Raw genomic sequence first — 15956 nt, 5'->3', positions numbered from 1 at the left:
ATTTCTCACGCCACCTAACCTCCACCAAAAAATATCTTGTGTTTCTGACCTTGGGGCTTTCTTTTCTTTTGGAGAACAAGCCCAGCCTACCCACAAACACATCCACTGCTAAGACGGGGCTGAGCTTTAACAACGCAGAGCTCTTCAAGGCAAATGGGGATTGGAAAAAAAATCAACAGAAATTAAAAAAATCAGATGGAAAAGTCTCAGTTAGAGGCTGGAGAGAGAAACTGCTTGTACCACGTCTCCTCTTTGTGGCAGGGAAACTGAGGTGGCTTACCTGGACCAAGGTCTCACCAAGGAAGCGAACCAGCTCGATCAGGAAGGTGGTGAGCCTGTTGACCAGCAGCCGTGGGATGGGGAAGGATTCCCTCAGCTTTCGTTGAACCATCTGCTTATGGCTGCTGCAGAGAAAAGGAGACATCAGAACCAGAGAGTAAACCCACAGAGCAAACTAATGCCCAGCACCTCACCACCTCTTCCCAGAGATGACATGGAGAAACTCTTGGATGTCACAAGTAGTGCCAGAGCATCTTCCATGTGAGTTGGGTTTCAGCTGGCTCAAAGATGCTGTCCCCAGTGCCGCAGAACCTGGCTGGCGGTGGCAAACTGAGCTGGGCTTTAGCCACGGAGGAAAATTCCCAGAAAGACGATGGTGTCATGCTTATCCCCCTTCCCACGTGGCCTGGGAGCAGGATGGCTGGCCTGGCGCTGGCCTGGCACTGCTCCGGCACTGCTCTGGCACCCCAGCCACCTTATTGGCAGTGCATCTCACTTGCAGCAGAGCTGGCTCTACAAGAGAAGGCCACCAAAGTAAGGGTGAGAGAGCAGGAGGTCAGGGAGTGTCTCTGCAGCCCGCCGCCCCCCCCCCCCCCTTAATTAATGAGCAAATAAATAGGTGATTTGAGACACCTGCAGGCAGAGACACAGGCGGAACACAGCTGTCATGTTTTCGGGCAGGATTTCCCTCTACCTGTGAAGTAGCCCAAAAATATATCGGGCTGGTTATCCAGAGTGGGCAGCTGGCCGGGGGGCCTGGGAAGCGAAGGCTCCAGGCGCTGACAGCCCAGCTCCGGGAAATCCCAACCAACGTTATCCCGGGAGCCGCTCTGGCGCCGGCAGGGCTGAGTGCTCCCTCTCACGGCCACGGAGACCAGGGCGATCCTGAGGAGTTTGAACTGAGTTTCTCTTCCAGGAATAGAAAAATAAGAAGCAGAGAGTGCTGGGAGAGGGAAATGGGCGCCAGGTTGGGAGCAAAACATGGCACCCAGCCCACAGAGCCGGCGTGCCCAGGGCTGCTGGCAACAACGGTTTCATTTCTTGGTGGAAGAAGCAAATGGGGAAGTCCCCTCTGCTGCGATCTCACCCATGATAACCCCCCCAAAAAAGTTATTTTTTCATCCCCACTTTGTCCTTGTGAGGACACATGGCAGAGAGTGGAGCTGGGGACAGGGACATGGGTGACAGCCCATCACTGGTGGAGCGCCCTGGGCCTTGTGTGAACTGCAAAGCCATCCGAGGTGGTTGCTGTTAGCAATGGAAAAATTAACATTAAAAATGAACCAAATGCCCTGAGTGCCGGTGCTTCCCCAAACAGAGGAGGATGCGAAAGGAGGAGGTGGCAGAGGGCAAACGCACAACCATCTGGCTTCTTCCTTCCCCTTTCACTGAAATCCCGGCCCAAAAGCTCGACGCCAGCTCGGCCCACTCAGGGGTCTCCTGCTGTGGCCAGGAGAGAAAACATGGGAGTGAGACTCCAGTGGAGGCTGAGCCAGGATCCCCGACGATGCAGCTGCCCTGCATCCCAGGAACCAGCGCTTTTTGGTGCTTTTCCCCGGTGCTCCGTGCCCACCCGGGTTTGCATGTGGGGTGCGGCTCTGGAATGGATGCTGGTGGGTGGGTGGGGCGCCCGCCCGGCCCGCTCCCCATGGGTGCCCACCCCAGGACACCCCATGCACCGTGGCAGGGTCATACCGTGACCCCGGGGTTGTAGGCAGGAAGGGGTGGGGGCAGCTAATTAGGAGGCAGGGGTGGTTTGGTCGCTGCTGCCAGGGTGGTGGGCACAGGGCCAGTACCTCTTCCATACCTCCTCCTCCTCCTCCTCGCAGACCCCCGGTCCCCCCCGGTCCCCCGGGGGGCGACGGGCCTCGCCCCGGGGTCACCACCGCGTGTTACCCGAAGGTCCCCACGGTCCCTCGTGGGAGGGTGACGCGACCCCCCCCGGGTGCTGCCGGCCCGACGCCACCATCGTACCCGGCTCCTGCTGCCGGGGGGGGGACACCGGCGGGTATCGTGGGGGGCAGCGGGGCCGTGGCAAGGACCCCGGATGCGACGTGACCCGCCCGGCGCTGTGGGGAGATTCGCCCCGCCCCTCGCCCCGCCCCTCGCCCCGCCCCTCGCCCCGCGTTAGCCGGCAACGGCCCCAGTGAGAGGCGGGGGTGGGCGGGGGGAGCGGCGCTAGGGGGCGGGGCCACGGTAGTGGTGGGAGGGTGGGCCACACCTATAGTGAATGACAGCGAGCGCGGCCAATCACAGCCACCAGGCGGGGGGGGGGATATGGGGAATGCCCACCCACTTCGGGGATTCCCGCGCGTCACTCGGAGTGGGCGGTGGGCGCGAGGTATGCAAATTTATGGAAAACGTATGTTAATGAGGTGTCTGCAGTTGCTGCGGGGTAACACCCCGGGAGGTGGGGGCGAACGGAGACAGGACCCCGGAGGGCGACACACAGGGGTCACGGGTGGGGGAACATGGGTGGGGGAGCACACAGGGGTCACGGGTGGGGCACACGAGCACCACCCCGGGCGCGGCGGGGCCGGGGCGGTCCCGGAGTGGTGGCGTGGCCGGCTCCGTCCCACGCCCCACGCCCCGGCCCCCGCCCCACGCCCCCGCCCCGCCGTGCGGAAGCGCTGGGCGGCGGCAGCGGCCCCGGAGCGCAGGTGAGTCCCGGTGCCGGGTCCTCGGGGTCCGCCGCGGGTGGGAGCGGGGGCTGTGGGCACCGCGCGGGAGCGGTGCTGGGGTGCCCAGGAAGAGCCGTGGGGCCACCCGGGGACAGCGCCCCGGCCCGAGTGGGTGGCAGCAGCCCGGGTGCACCCGCGGGACCCGCCCCACCCGAGCGGAGGTGCTGCAGTCTGGGGACCTGTCCCTGGGCCGGTGGGTCCCCGGGGCCCCCCACGCGCGACCAACGTGGGTTGGAGCACGCGGGGTCCCACGGGGGTGCGACCATCTCCATGTGCACTGGTGCGGGGGGACACGGGGGTGGTCTCCTTCACGTGGCTGCCGTGACCCCAGAGAGACCATGACAGTGACCCCACGGGGACTGGGCCCTTCCACCTGTCCCACCGGGCTGTGACGGGGCTCTGGGGGTGCCCCACAGGTCACAGCCCCCGTGGGGTCGGTGCCTGTGTCCCCTCTCCTGTGTCCCCCCCATCCCCTCGTGTGTCTTCTCCGTGTGTGTCCCCCCCGCATGTCCTTCCCATCTCCCCATGTGTCCCCATGTCCCCCCAGTGTCTCCCTGCATGTGTCCCCACCTGTGTGCCCCACGTGTGTCCCTGCATGTCCTTCCCGTGTCCCTGGACCCCCCCCCGTGTGTCACCCCCCATGCTCCCCCGTGCATCTCTGTGTGTCCCCCCCGTGTCCCCCCGCAGTGTCATGTCCCCCCCCTCCCCCGCGCGGCCCCAGGGCCGTTTTTGTTCCCCTAGAGGAGCCGCAGGTTCTGCTTTCGGAGCATGGGGCAGCCCCACACCCATGTGGGACGGGGTGCCCCTCCGCCCCCCCCAGCTGCCAGCCAGCCACGGCCCTGGGGGACACTCCAGTTCCTGTTTCGGGGCCAGGGGGGGCACCCACGGGTGCCTGTCACAGCTGCACACACGTGTCACGAGCTCGGCTCCTTCACACTCACAGGTGTCACGAGCTGGCCCAGCCTGAGCCCCCTCACACGTGTCACGAGCCTGCCGGGCCTCAGCCCCCTGGTGCTGATGGGTGCCCCGGTGCTGCTGTCCCCCTGCAGGTCCCGCCATGAACCCCCCGCCTCGCCGGGTGCGGCTGAAGCCATGGCTGGTGGCACAGGTCAACAGCCAGCGCTACCCGGGGCTGCAGTGGCTGGACGCTGAGCGGCGACGCTTTGCCATCCCCTGGCGCCATGCCACCCGCCACCCCCCAGCCCCTCAGGACCACGACAACATCTTCAAGGTGATGGGGTGGTGGTGGGGGAAACACACATGGGGCATAGGGGTGATGGAGTGGCGAGGGGGACACAGGTCACAGGACATGGGGGTGACAAGGTAGACATGGGACATGGGGGGATGGGAGATGAGGATGACGGTGATGAAAGGGACATGAGATGGAATGACAAGGATCATGGGGTGACAATGAGGACACAGGATGGGGGCAATGGGGTGAATAGGGGGACATGGGACGGGGGGTGATGGGGTGCTGAGGGCTGCCTGGGCAGGACAGTGGGTGCTGGGGCAGAGCACTGGGCGCTGGGTGCTCGGCAGGGTGCTGGGTACTGGATGCTGGGTGCTGACCCTGCTGCCCCCAGGCCTGGGCACAGGAAACGGGCAAGTTCACGGAGGGGGTGGACGAGCCGGACCCAGCTAAGTGGAAGGCCAACCTGCGCTGCGCCCTCAACAAGAGCCGCGAGTTCCGCCTGCTCTTTGACGGCACCAAGGCCACCCCGATCCAGCCCTACAAGGTCTACGAGCTCTGCCAGGGGCCAGCTGATGGCGCAGGTGCTGCAGGGGCACCCATGGGTGGGGGTGCCAGGGTGGGATGGAGACCACAGGTGGGCGGTCTGGGGAGGCGTTCGGGCTCCCCATGAGGGCCCAGCACCTCTCCAAGCTCCAGCGCCCCACAAGGACCCAGCACCCCGTGAGAGCCCAGCACCCTCAAAGCCCCAGCACCCCATGGGTCCGCAGCACCCCACACCCCACAAGGACCCAGCACCCTGCAGTGCTGCAGCACCCCATGTCCCCCACACATCATAAGGACCCAGCCACCCCACAAGGATCTAGCACCCCACAATGCTCCAGCACCCCACAACTCCCCCTGCACCCCCCCCCCCCCACACACACCCCAACCCCGTTCCCCAGCCTGTCTCTCCCTTGCAGATGGAGTGGCTGAGGATGACTATGGCTGCGTTGGGGAGGAGGATGTCAGCCAGGTACATGGTGGGGGGTCAGAGTGGGGGGACCCCCAAACGGGGGACACTTTGAGGTGTTGGTGCGGATGTGTTTGCGCCCCAACCCCATCACCACCCCACTGTCCTCCCTGCAGCTCCAGAAGATGACATCTCTGAGCATCAAAGGTGAGGGGGGGGGCATTGGGGGGGGTGGAGTGTCAGGTCAGGGGGAGTGCAGGGTGCACCCACCCAGCAATTTCAGAGGATGGTTGGGGGCCACGGATGCCCTCCCATCCCATGCTGTGCTCCAGATACCCGGCATGGGGGGGATCTGCTACCCTCCTACCCCTGGCCCAAGGAGGAGCCACACTTCGGCAGCGGCTGCCCCCCAGGGCCCTTCGCACCACCCCTCCAAGCACTGCTCCCTGCTGAGGTGGGGGACACCCATGGGACCCCCGAACTGGCCCCTGCTACCCTAAGCGAGACGGGGCCACCCCTGGGCACGCTGGGGCCCCCGTCCACCTGCCCGATAGCACCCATGGAACACATCATCCCCAACCTGCTCATCAGCCCCCACATGCTGCCATGTAAGAACTGGGGGGGCTGTGGGGCAGGGATGGGGTGCCACTGGGGGGGCTGGTGGGTGGGGCTAGGGTTCCATGGAGGGGGGGTGGCTGTGGGGTGGCATGAGTGGTGGTGGGGGGCACTGGGTGTGGCCATAGGGAGAGTGGGCATGGATGTGGGGTGCTCATGGGGGTCACAGGCGTGTGGGGTGCTTATGGAGGGGTGGTAATGGGGTGGGTGGGTGGGGAATGCCCATGGAATGGGTGGTGGTGGATGAGCGTGGGTTGGAGGGTGGCTCAGCATGGGGAGGGGATGGCCATGGGGTGGCTGGGCACTGACGGGTGTCGGGTGGCTGTTGGGTGGACATGGGTGTCCGTGGGTGTGGGGTGGCTGGACAGGGTGGCTGGGGGTGTGGGGTGGCCGTAGGGTGGCTGGGTGGTGGTGGCCGTGGCATGGTTCCCAGCAGGCAGCTGACATCTGCATCCATTTGGCAGTGACCGACCTGGAGATCAAGTTCCAGTACCGGGGCCGTCAGGTCTGTGTCCTCACCATCAGCAACCCCCACGGCTGCCGCCTCTTCCACAGCAGCCTGGAGCCCACGCAGGAGCAGGTGGAGCTCTTCGGGCCACTGACACTGGAGCAGGTCCGCTTCCCTGCCACCGATACCATCCCCAACGAGAAGCAGCGTTTCTACACCCACCAGCTCCTGGATGTGTTGGACCGCGGGCTCATCCTGGAGCTGCAGGGCCAGGACATCTACGCCATCCGCCTCTGCCAGTGCAAGGTCTTCTGGACGGGGCCCTGTGCCACCCACAGTGCTGGCCCCAACCCCATTGAGAGGGAGAAGAAGACCAAGCTCTTCAGCCTTGAGGGGTTTCTCAATGGTGAGAGGAGAATGGGGTGGTTGTCCCCGGTGCCTCTTGGGGACACCAGGTGGCATGCAGGGGTCAGCTGGCATGGGGGGACACCAGCAGGTACATGGGGACCTGGTGGCACCTGGTGACCAAACTGGGATGGGGGACACACGCCAGCAGGTACATTAGGTATGAGCTGGGATGGGTGAACACAGCTGGGGTGGTGGTGGGACCAGCGGGTGCAATGCCCCATCCTGCGCCTTACTGTGGCATCTGGCCCCACAGGCCTCATCCTGTTCCAGAAGGGCCAGACCATGACCCCCCCACCCTTCGAGATCTTCCTCTGCTTCGGCGAAGAGTGGCCGGACCAGAAACCCAAGGAGAAAAAGCTTATCACGGTGCAGGTGAGGGCTCCCAGGAATGGGGACACCCAGGGCTGTCCTCAGGTGAGGGCACTGCCCAGAGCTCCTGGGGGACACAGATGGGGTGTCCCCACACTGTGCTGTGCCGGCTGACGCTGTGGGGACTCTCACAGGTGGTGCCGGTGGCGGCACGGCTGCTGCTGGAGATGTTCTCAGGAGAGCTGTCCTGGTCAGCCGACAGCATCCCCCTGCAGATCTCCCACCCTGACCTCAAGGACAAGATGGTGGAGCAGTTCAAGGAGCTTCACCAGCTCTGGCAGAACCAGCAGCGGCTGCCGCCGGTGCAGCCAGAGCCCAGACCCGCTGCCGCTGCTGGAGCCTGGGTGCTGCCGCCAGGCTCCCTGCCCCAGTGATAAGGGAACACATAGGGACACACGGGCCACCTGTGGCACCGTCAAGCCTGTTGGAGTGGTGGATCCCCGTTCTGTCACCCCATGGCCGTCCAGGCTGATGGAGCTGGGGCCACCCAGCACCATCCCCATCTATGCCCCTGTCCCTCCGGAGCTACCAGTGATGAGCACCCGCTGGGTCCCAAGGGAGGACGGCACCATGACCATGTGCCCTGGGGAGGCTTTGCTGAGGCTGGACCGTTGGAGAAGTTGAACCTACCTCTCTGGGGCTGCCCCGTCCTCCAGTAGTTTGGGGGGGAAACGGCAAGAAAACTGTGCCAGGATGGGACCTGCCCCCCCGGCACTGGCGCAGCTGGGGCTGCAGCTCGGCACACCCAAACAGCAAAGCCAGGCACAGCCCGGCACAGCCCTGAGAGAAGAACCAGGCCGGGATTTGGGTTTTTAATTTATTTTTTCAGTTTTTTGTTGTTTTTATTGTTCTCGAGATGGCTACACACCCCCGGAGGGAACAGCATGCGCTCCAGCCGTGCCCGCAGGCCCCACGCCGACCCTCTCCCAGCCCCGTCCCTGCACTCGCTCGAGCCGTGTCCTCCCCACACGCTCCAACCCTAAAATAAACCAAATAAAACCAACAAAAAAATCCCCCCCCCCAAACATAAAACCCCCCAAACAAAAAAACAACCTAAAAAAGAAGAAAAAAATATAATATATATTTAAAGAGTCCGTCCCGCCTGCATCTTCTCCGGGAGGTCACCACTAGGCAGGACGCGGCGGGTTCGGGGAGGGCAGAGCCACCATGTCTCCACTCCTGCCCAGGACGGGAGGGTGGGCAGACCCTGCAGCCACTGGGTTTTACTAAATCTATTTTAAACCCCCATCTTTCCTGAAATAATTTTTTTTTTTTTCTTTTTCTTTTGTTTTTTTGTTTTTCTTTTTCCATTTCACAGAAAGTTTTCTACTTCACACTCTTGTTTTGCTGCCGGGCAAATTCATTATCCTCCGGTGTTTGGTGGTGGTTTATTTTTGTGTTGGTTTTTTTTGTGTTTGTCATTTGTTGGTGGTTGGGTTGTTTTTTTTCTCCCGTTGGTTTGTTTTCTTGTTTCGGTAGCCGATGTTCTGGAAGCAAATCCGCTGGGAAAGCGGGATCCTCGAGCTGTCCTCCCGCACGCGCAGGCGGCGCCGGCCCCGGCTCTCCTGGCTGGCGGGACGCACTGGAGCGAGTGAAAGCCCTCGGCCACGATGAACTTTGCTGATTGTGGGACACATTCTTGGTTTTCTTTGTTTCCTGTCTTCTAATTAAGACATTCCTGGGAGTGGGAGAGGGAAAGAGAGAGAGAAGGGGGTCAGTCCTTCATCCCATTTGCCCCTCCCGGGGCTGGCACAGCCACGGCAAGTGGGGTCACAGCCCCACAGCCCATGGTCCCACTGTGGAGCAGGGTCACGGTCCCTGCGGCTGCTCGCGGTGCCACTGCTGGCTCTTACCTGGGAGACAGGCGCCATGCCGGTGCCGGAGCAGGAGCTATCGGAACAAGCGGGTGAAGTCCCTCAGAGCCCAGCAGACTTGTTTACATTCCTCAGCGCTGCAAGAAAACAGGTGACATCAGGGGGTGACATCATCAGGGGACATTTAGGAAGTGGGGAGTTCCCCACCCAGAACAGGCAGCCAGCAATCCTGCCAGTGGGGACCAGGAGCATGGCAGCTGAGCTCTGAGATGCTGGAGGAGATGTAGGAGCAACTGTCGGGGCAAAATGGGCTCAGCATCCCCTGCAACCATCCCTGGTGGTGACCTGTGTCCCACTGTGGTGGTGGCTGGATGAAAGGAGCCAGAGCCCAGCAGGAGACTCAGCCTCCGGGATTTTTCCGGGGCTGGCTGCTTGCTGACACCAAGCCAGGCAGAAGGAGTGTTTGGGGACTGAGTGGCTGATGCCCCCAAACCAGCCGGTGTCGCTGCTGACGGCAGCACGAGAGAAGGGGAGGACAGCAGGTGCCAGCTCGCAGTGGCTGCCCAGAGCGGGCTGCAGCTTGCCGGGCTGATTGCGCTCTCACCCTGGGAGCAGACACAGCCCGCAGCAGCAGGCCCAGGCAGGACCCAGCCATCGGAGCAGCGTGGCCGGGAGCCAGTGACTCACAGGGCCGGGGAGCTGGAGGGAGGGCGGGCAGGCGGCAGGATGGCTTGCAAAAGCTGCCTGCGCCCTGGCAGGGAGGGATGCTGGCTCCACAGGGCTCAGGCAAGAGCAGAAAAACCTGTTGGGTGATGGAAAAGGCAACACATGCCCTCCAAAGCGAGGCTTTCCACAGCCTTCGTTGTACTGGGAGTATGCTGGATGAGACATCCGAGTGGATTCATGGGCAGGGGCTGGGACTGACATCCCACCAGCACGCTCAGCTCTTGCAGAGAGGCGCTTCGGGGCTGCCAGAGGACAACGCGCAGTGGGGTGTGATCGCCATGTCTCAGAGATGGGCTCGCGAGGGAGACGCTGGCACCGTGACCATGTGCCGCCTGTTGCTGTCCTGGCTCCCAGCAATGCACCCTGCCCCGCTCCACTGGCATGCTCACCTTGTGACCTGCTTGTGGAAGTCTGTCAGCTGTTTGTGTGTGACCTGGATGGCTCCTCCTGTCGTTTCCTTTGGTAAACCCTTCAGCGAGTTCTCCAGCCAGCGACAAAATGTCTGCAGGAAGCAAGAGAAGGGAAAACACTCAGGACATCGAGCCAAACCCCACTCTGCTGTCCTGGCTTGGGGGAGGCTTTGGGATTTGGCTCTGCCCATGCGATGCTGGGATGGCTCAGGGCTGAAGCCCAGCCCTGCCCTGTGCCCTTCTGGGATACATCCCGTCCCTCTCACCGGCCGGTCGATCTGCATGATCTCCCAGAGCACCTCGGCGACATCGGGCAGGGTGTACGGTGGCAGGCAGAAGCAGCACGTGTGCAAAAGCTGGTTGACAAGCTGCTGGCCCAGTTGGTTCATCACCTGGCTGATGAGCTCCTTCCGCACTTCAAAGTCCTCCTCGTGCTGCGGGAGGAAGGAGAGCGGGGTGAGCCACACCTGGGGACAGGGACATGCTGCTTCTTGCTTTGGAAGCAGCTCCCAGAGCACCTCTGCTGGCAGCGGTGGCATAACTGCGGTGGCTTGGCTATGGCAGCGGGACAGCCCTCATAGGTGACAAACGCTGATGAGGATGGCATTCCCTACTCCACAGAGGAAGATTCCCCCACTGAGGAACAACCCCAGGGGTCACTCACGTCGTTGGCCACCCCGGTGTGGATGAGATCGCGCAGGAACTTCATGACGCTGCAGTTGGCGTCCCGGTGATCAAGGGTGGTGGCGGCAATAGCCCACTGCAGGATGGGGATCATCACCTGGCTGCGGAGCAAGGTGACGGGGCTGCGCTGGATAAACCTGGCCAGGCAGGGGACAGACATGTTACTGGTGCCTGCCTGGCTTCCCGGCACCCTGCCTATCCCCATGAGCTGGTGGGAAGGCAGGACCCTGCCATCTCCCACCCACCCACAGAGACATGAGCGCTCCCACGGGCGCGTGGGGACCCCTCTGCATGGAGAGAGGGGTTGGGGTGTCCTCGTGCAGCAGGAGAAGGCGACAGGAGAGTGAGGCTACCTGGCTGCTAGTCGGAAGAGGTCGTCCACAGTGTCTGGGTGGTTCTGAAGGCCGTTGGGCTGCTCTAGGAGTTGGAAGGTGGGTATGCATAGCGCCTAGGAGAAGGGTTGCGGGGATCTATTAGTAATTAGCTACGATTACATCTCAAAGTGCCCTTCTCTCCACGGGGAGATTTCCAGCACGGACCACACTGGAGTGGATCAGACCCTGGCTTCTCCTGACAGCCACTGTCAAAGCCCAGAGGGCCAGTATAGATCTCCCCTCTGACAGGAGACGTACCTCAAGGCAGCAATGCCTTCCCTCAGTGATCGGCTCCTCCAACAAGCAGCCACTCACCAGTTCTGCTTTAACCAAAAGCGTCCCTTCCTCGGTTTTGTTCACCCAGCTACCAAGTTACGGGAGAGCAGAGAGGTGCTGGGACGAGCCTAGGTTTGCATCAGCACCTTGTGGAAACTGCTCTGCTTTGTGCAAACCCTCTGGGCACCCGAGGCACAGCCTTCCCGAGTGCTGAGGGGTAGTTACTGTGCTGGCACGTGGAAATAAAAGCAACGATGAAGCTGGTGAAGGGTCCAGAGCATAAGTCTGATGAGCGGCTGAGGGAGCTGGGGGGGTTCAGCCTGGAGAAAAGGAGGCTCAGGGGGGACCTTCTCGCTCCCTCCAGCTGCCTGGGAGGAGATTGCAGCAAGGTGGGGGTTGGTCTCTTTTCCCAAGTAACAGGCGACACAACAAGAGGAAACAGCCTCAAGTTGCACCAGGGGAGGTTTAGATGGGGTATGAGGAAAAACCTTTTCACCAAAAGGGTTGTCAAGCATTGGCACAGGCTGCCCAGGGAGGTGGTGGAGTCACCATCCCTGTAAGGATTTAAAAGAGGTGTAGATGGGGGGTGCACTTAGGCATATGGTTTAGTGGCAGACCTGGTGGTGTTAACAGCTGATGTTTTTAAGGGTCTTTTCCAACCTAAACAATTCTATGATACAGATATGTGGGAACCAAATCGGTCACCTCTCAGCACCCACCTGCAGCATGTCGAGCAGTCCCTGCCGGCAGCCCTCCTCCATGCCGTACTCGTCCACCAAGATGCTGCCCAGGTAGAGGAAACAGGAGTGCTGGTGTGCCCGGTACACATTCACCATCTGCAGGGAGACACGCACCACCTGGCACCGTGAACGCTGCCTGCCCACTGCCAACACAGCAGGTGGCAGCAGGTCTGGCAAAGAAACTGCTGCAGCTGTTGCCACCAGAGAAATCCCTGCGTGCTGCTCGCTGGTGCCTGTCAGCTGTGGTGTCTGGCTGGGAACCTGGCAGCTCCCCTGCCACGGGCAGCGATTTCCTCGGCCAGCTCCGTGCTTTCCAAAGGGCTGGCCCTACTGCAGAGAGGCTGGCCATGGGCACGGTCCTCCTGGCTTCCTGACGGCAAAGGGCTGTAGCCCCCAGCTCCCATCCACAGGTGAGCCACGGAGGGGTGCAGCCATACACACTCATTGCCTCCCACCATCCCCACCAGGGGCAGTGCCCGCTGTATCTGCCCAACAGTCCCACCATCTCTTTCAGAAAGGCCTGCTCTCGCTGCATGCCGAGATGATGTCCCAGCCTGCCAGACCTTCCCCCAGTCCCGCGGTGGGCAGGGGACCTCCTGAGGCACTGGCTCAGGTCTGATCTTGCACTGGGGAGCATCTCTGTGCTGCAGCTCCCAGAGCCAATGCGGCTTCCCCTGGCTTTTGATCCTCCCTTAGCCCAGTGGAAGCACCCAGCAGAGTGGGAGACACCTAACATCAGGCTGAGAATTACCTCTTCAAGGAGCTGCACGATGTGGAGTTGCACACATACCTTTCAAATTACAGATACAACTGCAGGGCTCCCACAACCTACAGAGCATCAATCAGGCAGAGCTTAGCTCTTCCCTGCAGTTCAAAGGCTCTCTCTGCTCCCCAAGGGTTTACGTAGGAGCTCCCGAGACTGCTGGCATTTACCGCAGCACTTTCCAGCGCCAGTTGCTGCCTGGCTGCACAGCGATGGCAGCCTGGCAGCTGCCCATGAGACACGCCTGCCTGCTACTGTGAACCCAGCGAGCACCTTCTGATGACAGCTCCAAGCCTGGGATCACAGCGTCCCGACAAAAGGTGTTGAGCATGGTTTTTCAGCGGCAGCCTCCGTACCTGGGTGACAAGCGGTTGCAGCAAGGCGGCAGAGCCTTTGCCCACACAGCGGACAGCGAAGCGCAGGCACCGGCAGCACCGCTCCACGATGCGGTTATCGGCACTGTGTTTGTTCAGGGTCTCCGACAGCACGGGCCAGATCTGAGCACAGACAGACAGGAGGGGTTAAAGCGTACTGTCAGGCAGACGCCACTCAGGTCCCAAAACCAAGAGGCACTTGCATTACAAGACACATAAATTAGCTTTATGTAGGAGTGAAGAGCACAGAGTGGCTTAACGCCTTGGTTGCAGCGCTGCAAACATTACAAGGGCAGGGAAATTAAGGCACCTGGGTCATTTCCAGAGGCCAGGTCCCCTTCCACGGGTTTGAAGACCCAAATCCCTTCCCCTCAAGGTTCTCTGCTTCCAGGAGGGAAGGTGCTCCACCAGCAGCTCCTCTCCCCGACGCTGCGCAGCCCCAGGCAGAGAGGCTGTTGGCCACACCAAATCTGTCTGGCAGCTGGGGACTGCAACCGAACCGCCCCCCTGGTACGACACTCTCCCTCAGTCTCCCCGCAGTAATTCCTTCCCCAAATCCAGACCTGCTGGCACTTACTTCCTGAATGACTTTTTGGCACGGATGGATCTGTCCATTTTCTACAATGGGGTTGGTGTGTCTGTGAAAAGCAGCAAAGGGTTAATGGTATTTTTTCAGTTGGGTTTTGGGCTTAAAGCTGAGGAAATTAGTTGGAGCCTCAAGCACCTGCCCCAAGGCTGTGGGAGGGGGACGAGAAACTGGCTTAGGGGGGCTGGGGAGCCTTGAACTTGGTGAAGCAGCAGCTTCCAGCCTGTTCCCCTGGGGGCCAGGGGTAAACGAGCCATTGCTAATTTGGTTTTGTCTCTGGGTGAGCAGCTTTTACTCACACGCTCATGAATTCCCTTGCACAGGCTGTCCCAGCTGCTCCTTTCTTACCTAAATATGACAGCGAGTCGATCCAGGGGCACAGTAGGATCTGAGGAGAGGCCATTGCTTGGCTCCTGAGAGAGCAGCTAGAAAACAAGGGAAAAAGATGGGATTTCAGGACCACAGGCAGCCCTGTTCCCAGTGAAGACTGAATAAACACTGCCTGGCCACCAGACCCACCGGCAGCACCATCGCATCTCCTTTGGGCCAAAGCAGAGCAGACACTTCCTCAAACCTTGCCTCGGACCCAGGCAGCTCCTAGCCTCAGCCACATGCATGCAGGTTACTCTGAGAGCTCAGAGCGGCTTCTCTTTTTGTCTCCTCTGCCTTCAGAACCTCCTCAAAGAGGTCTCTGAAGGAGACAGGAGCAGGGCCAGAGATGGAAGAGTAGCCTGCCGGTGGGTGAGAGCTGCTAGGAGCAGGCAGTGTGGGCAGAAAGAGCTCTCAAGAACCACTCTGGTGCAGCTACAGGTCATCCTGAAAAGGCAGGGGACGTGTATGTCCCTTCCTTAAGGCTTCCCTCCCTCTTTCTGCCATCCTCTGAGACTTCTACTCTCTGCTATCCTGGATCTGCATGGAAAGGTCACTAGGGCCACCACGGTTTTGGGACAGTCAGAATATAACCTTTTGGGGCTACCTGCCCCACCGGGGAGTTGAATACCCACATTCTCCATCCCGGAGATGCGGGATGAAAGCTGCCTGTTGCATGAGAGGTGGGTTCAGGAAGGCCCTTTGGCTCCTAGATGTAAACTGATTTCTAGGGACCATTTTCTTCCCATTTAACTCATTACACACTCTACCACCTAGGTATTTCTCAGCCAGGAGAGACATGGGGACAAGTACGGTCTCAGTCCTGGAGTCTTCATACACCTCTGGCTTTGGGAACACACAGTTCCCCCAGCAGATCAAGCCGCTGGATAAAGAGGGAGCCATGGCAACTTGATGGCCTCTGATCAATCCCACCCAAACCAGCGACAGACAAGGAGCATGTTAACGCAGCTCCAACTGGGACGTACCTTCTTCAGCGCCATCACTTGTACGGCACAGAGTTCACTGAGGCATTCTGCTATCTTCTCCAAGGGGAGCCTGGCAAGGACCAAGGCTGTCCCTGAAAGGCAAGAGGAGACAGGCTCAGGAGCAGGAATGCAGCGTAGGAGTGCAGTTGGTGAAACACAACACGAGCAAGGTTCCCAAACAAGCCCTGCTGCAGCCTGCCACCAGCCCGTGTGCAGGCAGGGAGAAGGCACGGCTCTGGGGCAAAGGGAGGGACTGCTTCCCGAGACTGAAAAATGTTTCTCTGCAGCTTGAACTCAACTCTTTGATTAAACCAGACACCCAAATAATTTCTATGGGGTGGGAAGGAGGAAGGGATGCTGGCATGTGGGAGAACAGGGATGATCTAGAGGCAGACAGGCATCACTAGCACATCTGGGGACACTGGCGTGTCCCTGCAGCACCCTTGTCCCTGCCCAGCAGCACCATGAGGTCCGAGGAAGCTTCTTTTGACCCACAGCTAAGGCACTGCAGGGCTCCCACACAAATAAAATATGAAGATGAGTGCTTGAGCTGCTTCCCACTGCCACATCACAGCACCCCACTCAAAAGCAGGAAAAAATTCTCCCTGGCTCATTGTATTTGTTGTGTTGGTTTAAAGAAGGAGAAAATACTTTGTAGCATCAGGGAGAGGAGCAGCTCAGAAGCACGGCTAAGGCTGCTTGCATCAATATGCGAGTACAAACAAGTGAAAAACTGAGTTTTGCCTCTTCAGTCATGCACAACCTGACTGTACACCACAGTAAGGCTCCCTTTGCACAACTTCCAGAGCTGCTGCATTTTTAAAGGTTTCAGAAGCACTTAAATCCGTTGCAGATCTTTGAAGCCCAGACGTGAGTCCTGCATGACCATGAAACCAGCCCTGGTTGAAGAGAC

General features: G+C 60.4%; 2 protein-coding genes across 4 annotated transcripts in view; one reads left to right on the top strand and one right to left on the bottom strand.

Moving 5' to 3' along the window:
* Window positions 1-2907: 2907 nt before the first annotated feature.
* Window positions 2908-8024, top strand: IRF5 (interferon regulatory factor 5). The gene is made up of 9 exons (XM_040595164.1): window positions 2908-2939; window positions 4010-4191; window positions 4544-4733; window positions 5112-5164; window positions 5278-5308; window positions 5434-5709; window positions 6181-6570; window positions 6826-6944; window positions 7076-8024. Exons 2-9 carry the CDS (start codon window positions 4018-4020, stop codon window positions 7313-7315), a joined length of 1473 nt encoding a protein of 490 aa, XP_040451098.1. The 5' UTR covers window positions 2908-2939; window positions 4010-4017; the 3' UTR covers window positions 7316-8024.
* The window catches only part of TNPO3 (transportin 3), a 44676-nt gene continuing 36477 nt past the window's right edge, over window positions 7758-15956 (bottom strand). For all 3 annotated transcript variants that reach the window (XM_040595160.1, XM_040595161.1, XM_040595163.1), the window contains 11 exons: window positions 15044-15135; window positions 14037-14113; window positions 13680-13740; window positions 13085-13225; window positions 11945-12061; window positions 10929-11023; window positions 10556-10712; window positions 10158-10325; window positions 9871-9983; window positions 8795-8892; window positions 7758-8619 (listed from right to left, as the gene is read on the bottom strand). In XM_040595160.1, the coding sequence (XP_040451094.1) occupies window positions 8832-8892; window positions 9871-9983; window positions 10158-10325; window positions 10556-10712; window positions 10929-11023; window positions 11945-12061; window positions 13085-13225; window positions 13680-13740; window positions 14037-14113; window positions 15044-15135 (1082 nt within the window). In that variant the 3' untranslated portion in view covers window positions 7758-8619; window positions 8795-8831. The remainder of the gene's footprint in view (window positions 8620-8794; window positions 8893-9870; window positions 9984-10157; window positions 10326-10555; window positions 10713-10928; window positions 11024-11944; window positions 12062-13084; window positions 13226-13679; window positions 13741-14036; window positions 14114-15043; window positions 15136-15956) is intronic.

The sequence above is a fragment of the Falco naumanni genome, chromosome 5 (genome assembly GCF_017639655.2).
Source record: "Falco naumanni isolate bFalNau1 chromosome 5, bFalNau1.pat, whole genome shotgun sequence".
In the NCBI taxonomy this organism is placed as follows: Eukaryota; Metazoa; Chordata; class Aves; order Falconiformes; family Falconidae; genus Falco; species Falco naumanni.
This window is presented reverse-complemented; position numbering and strand designations above follow the sequence as displayed.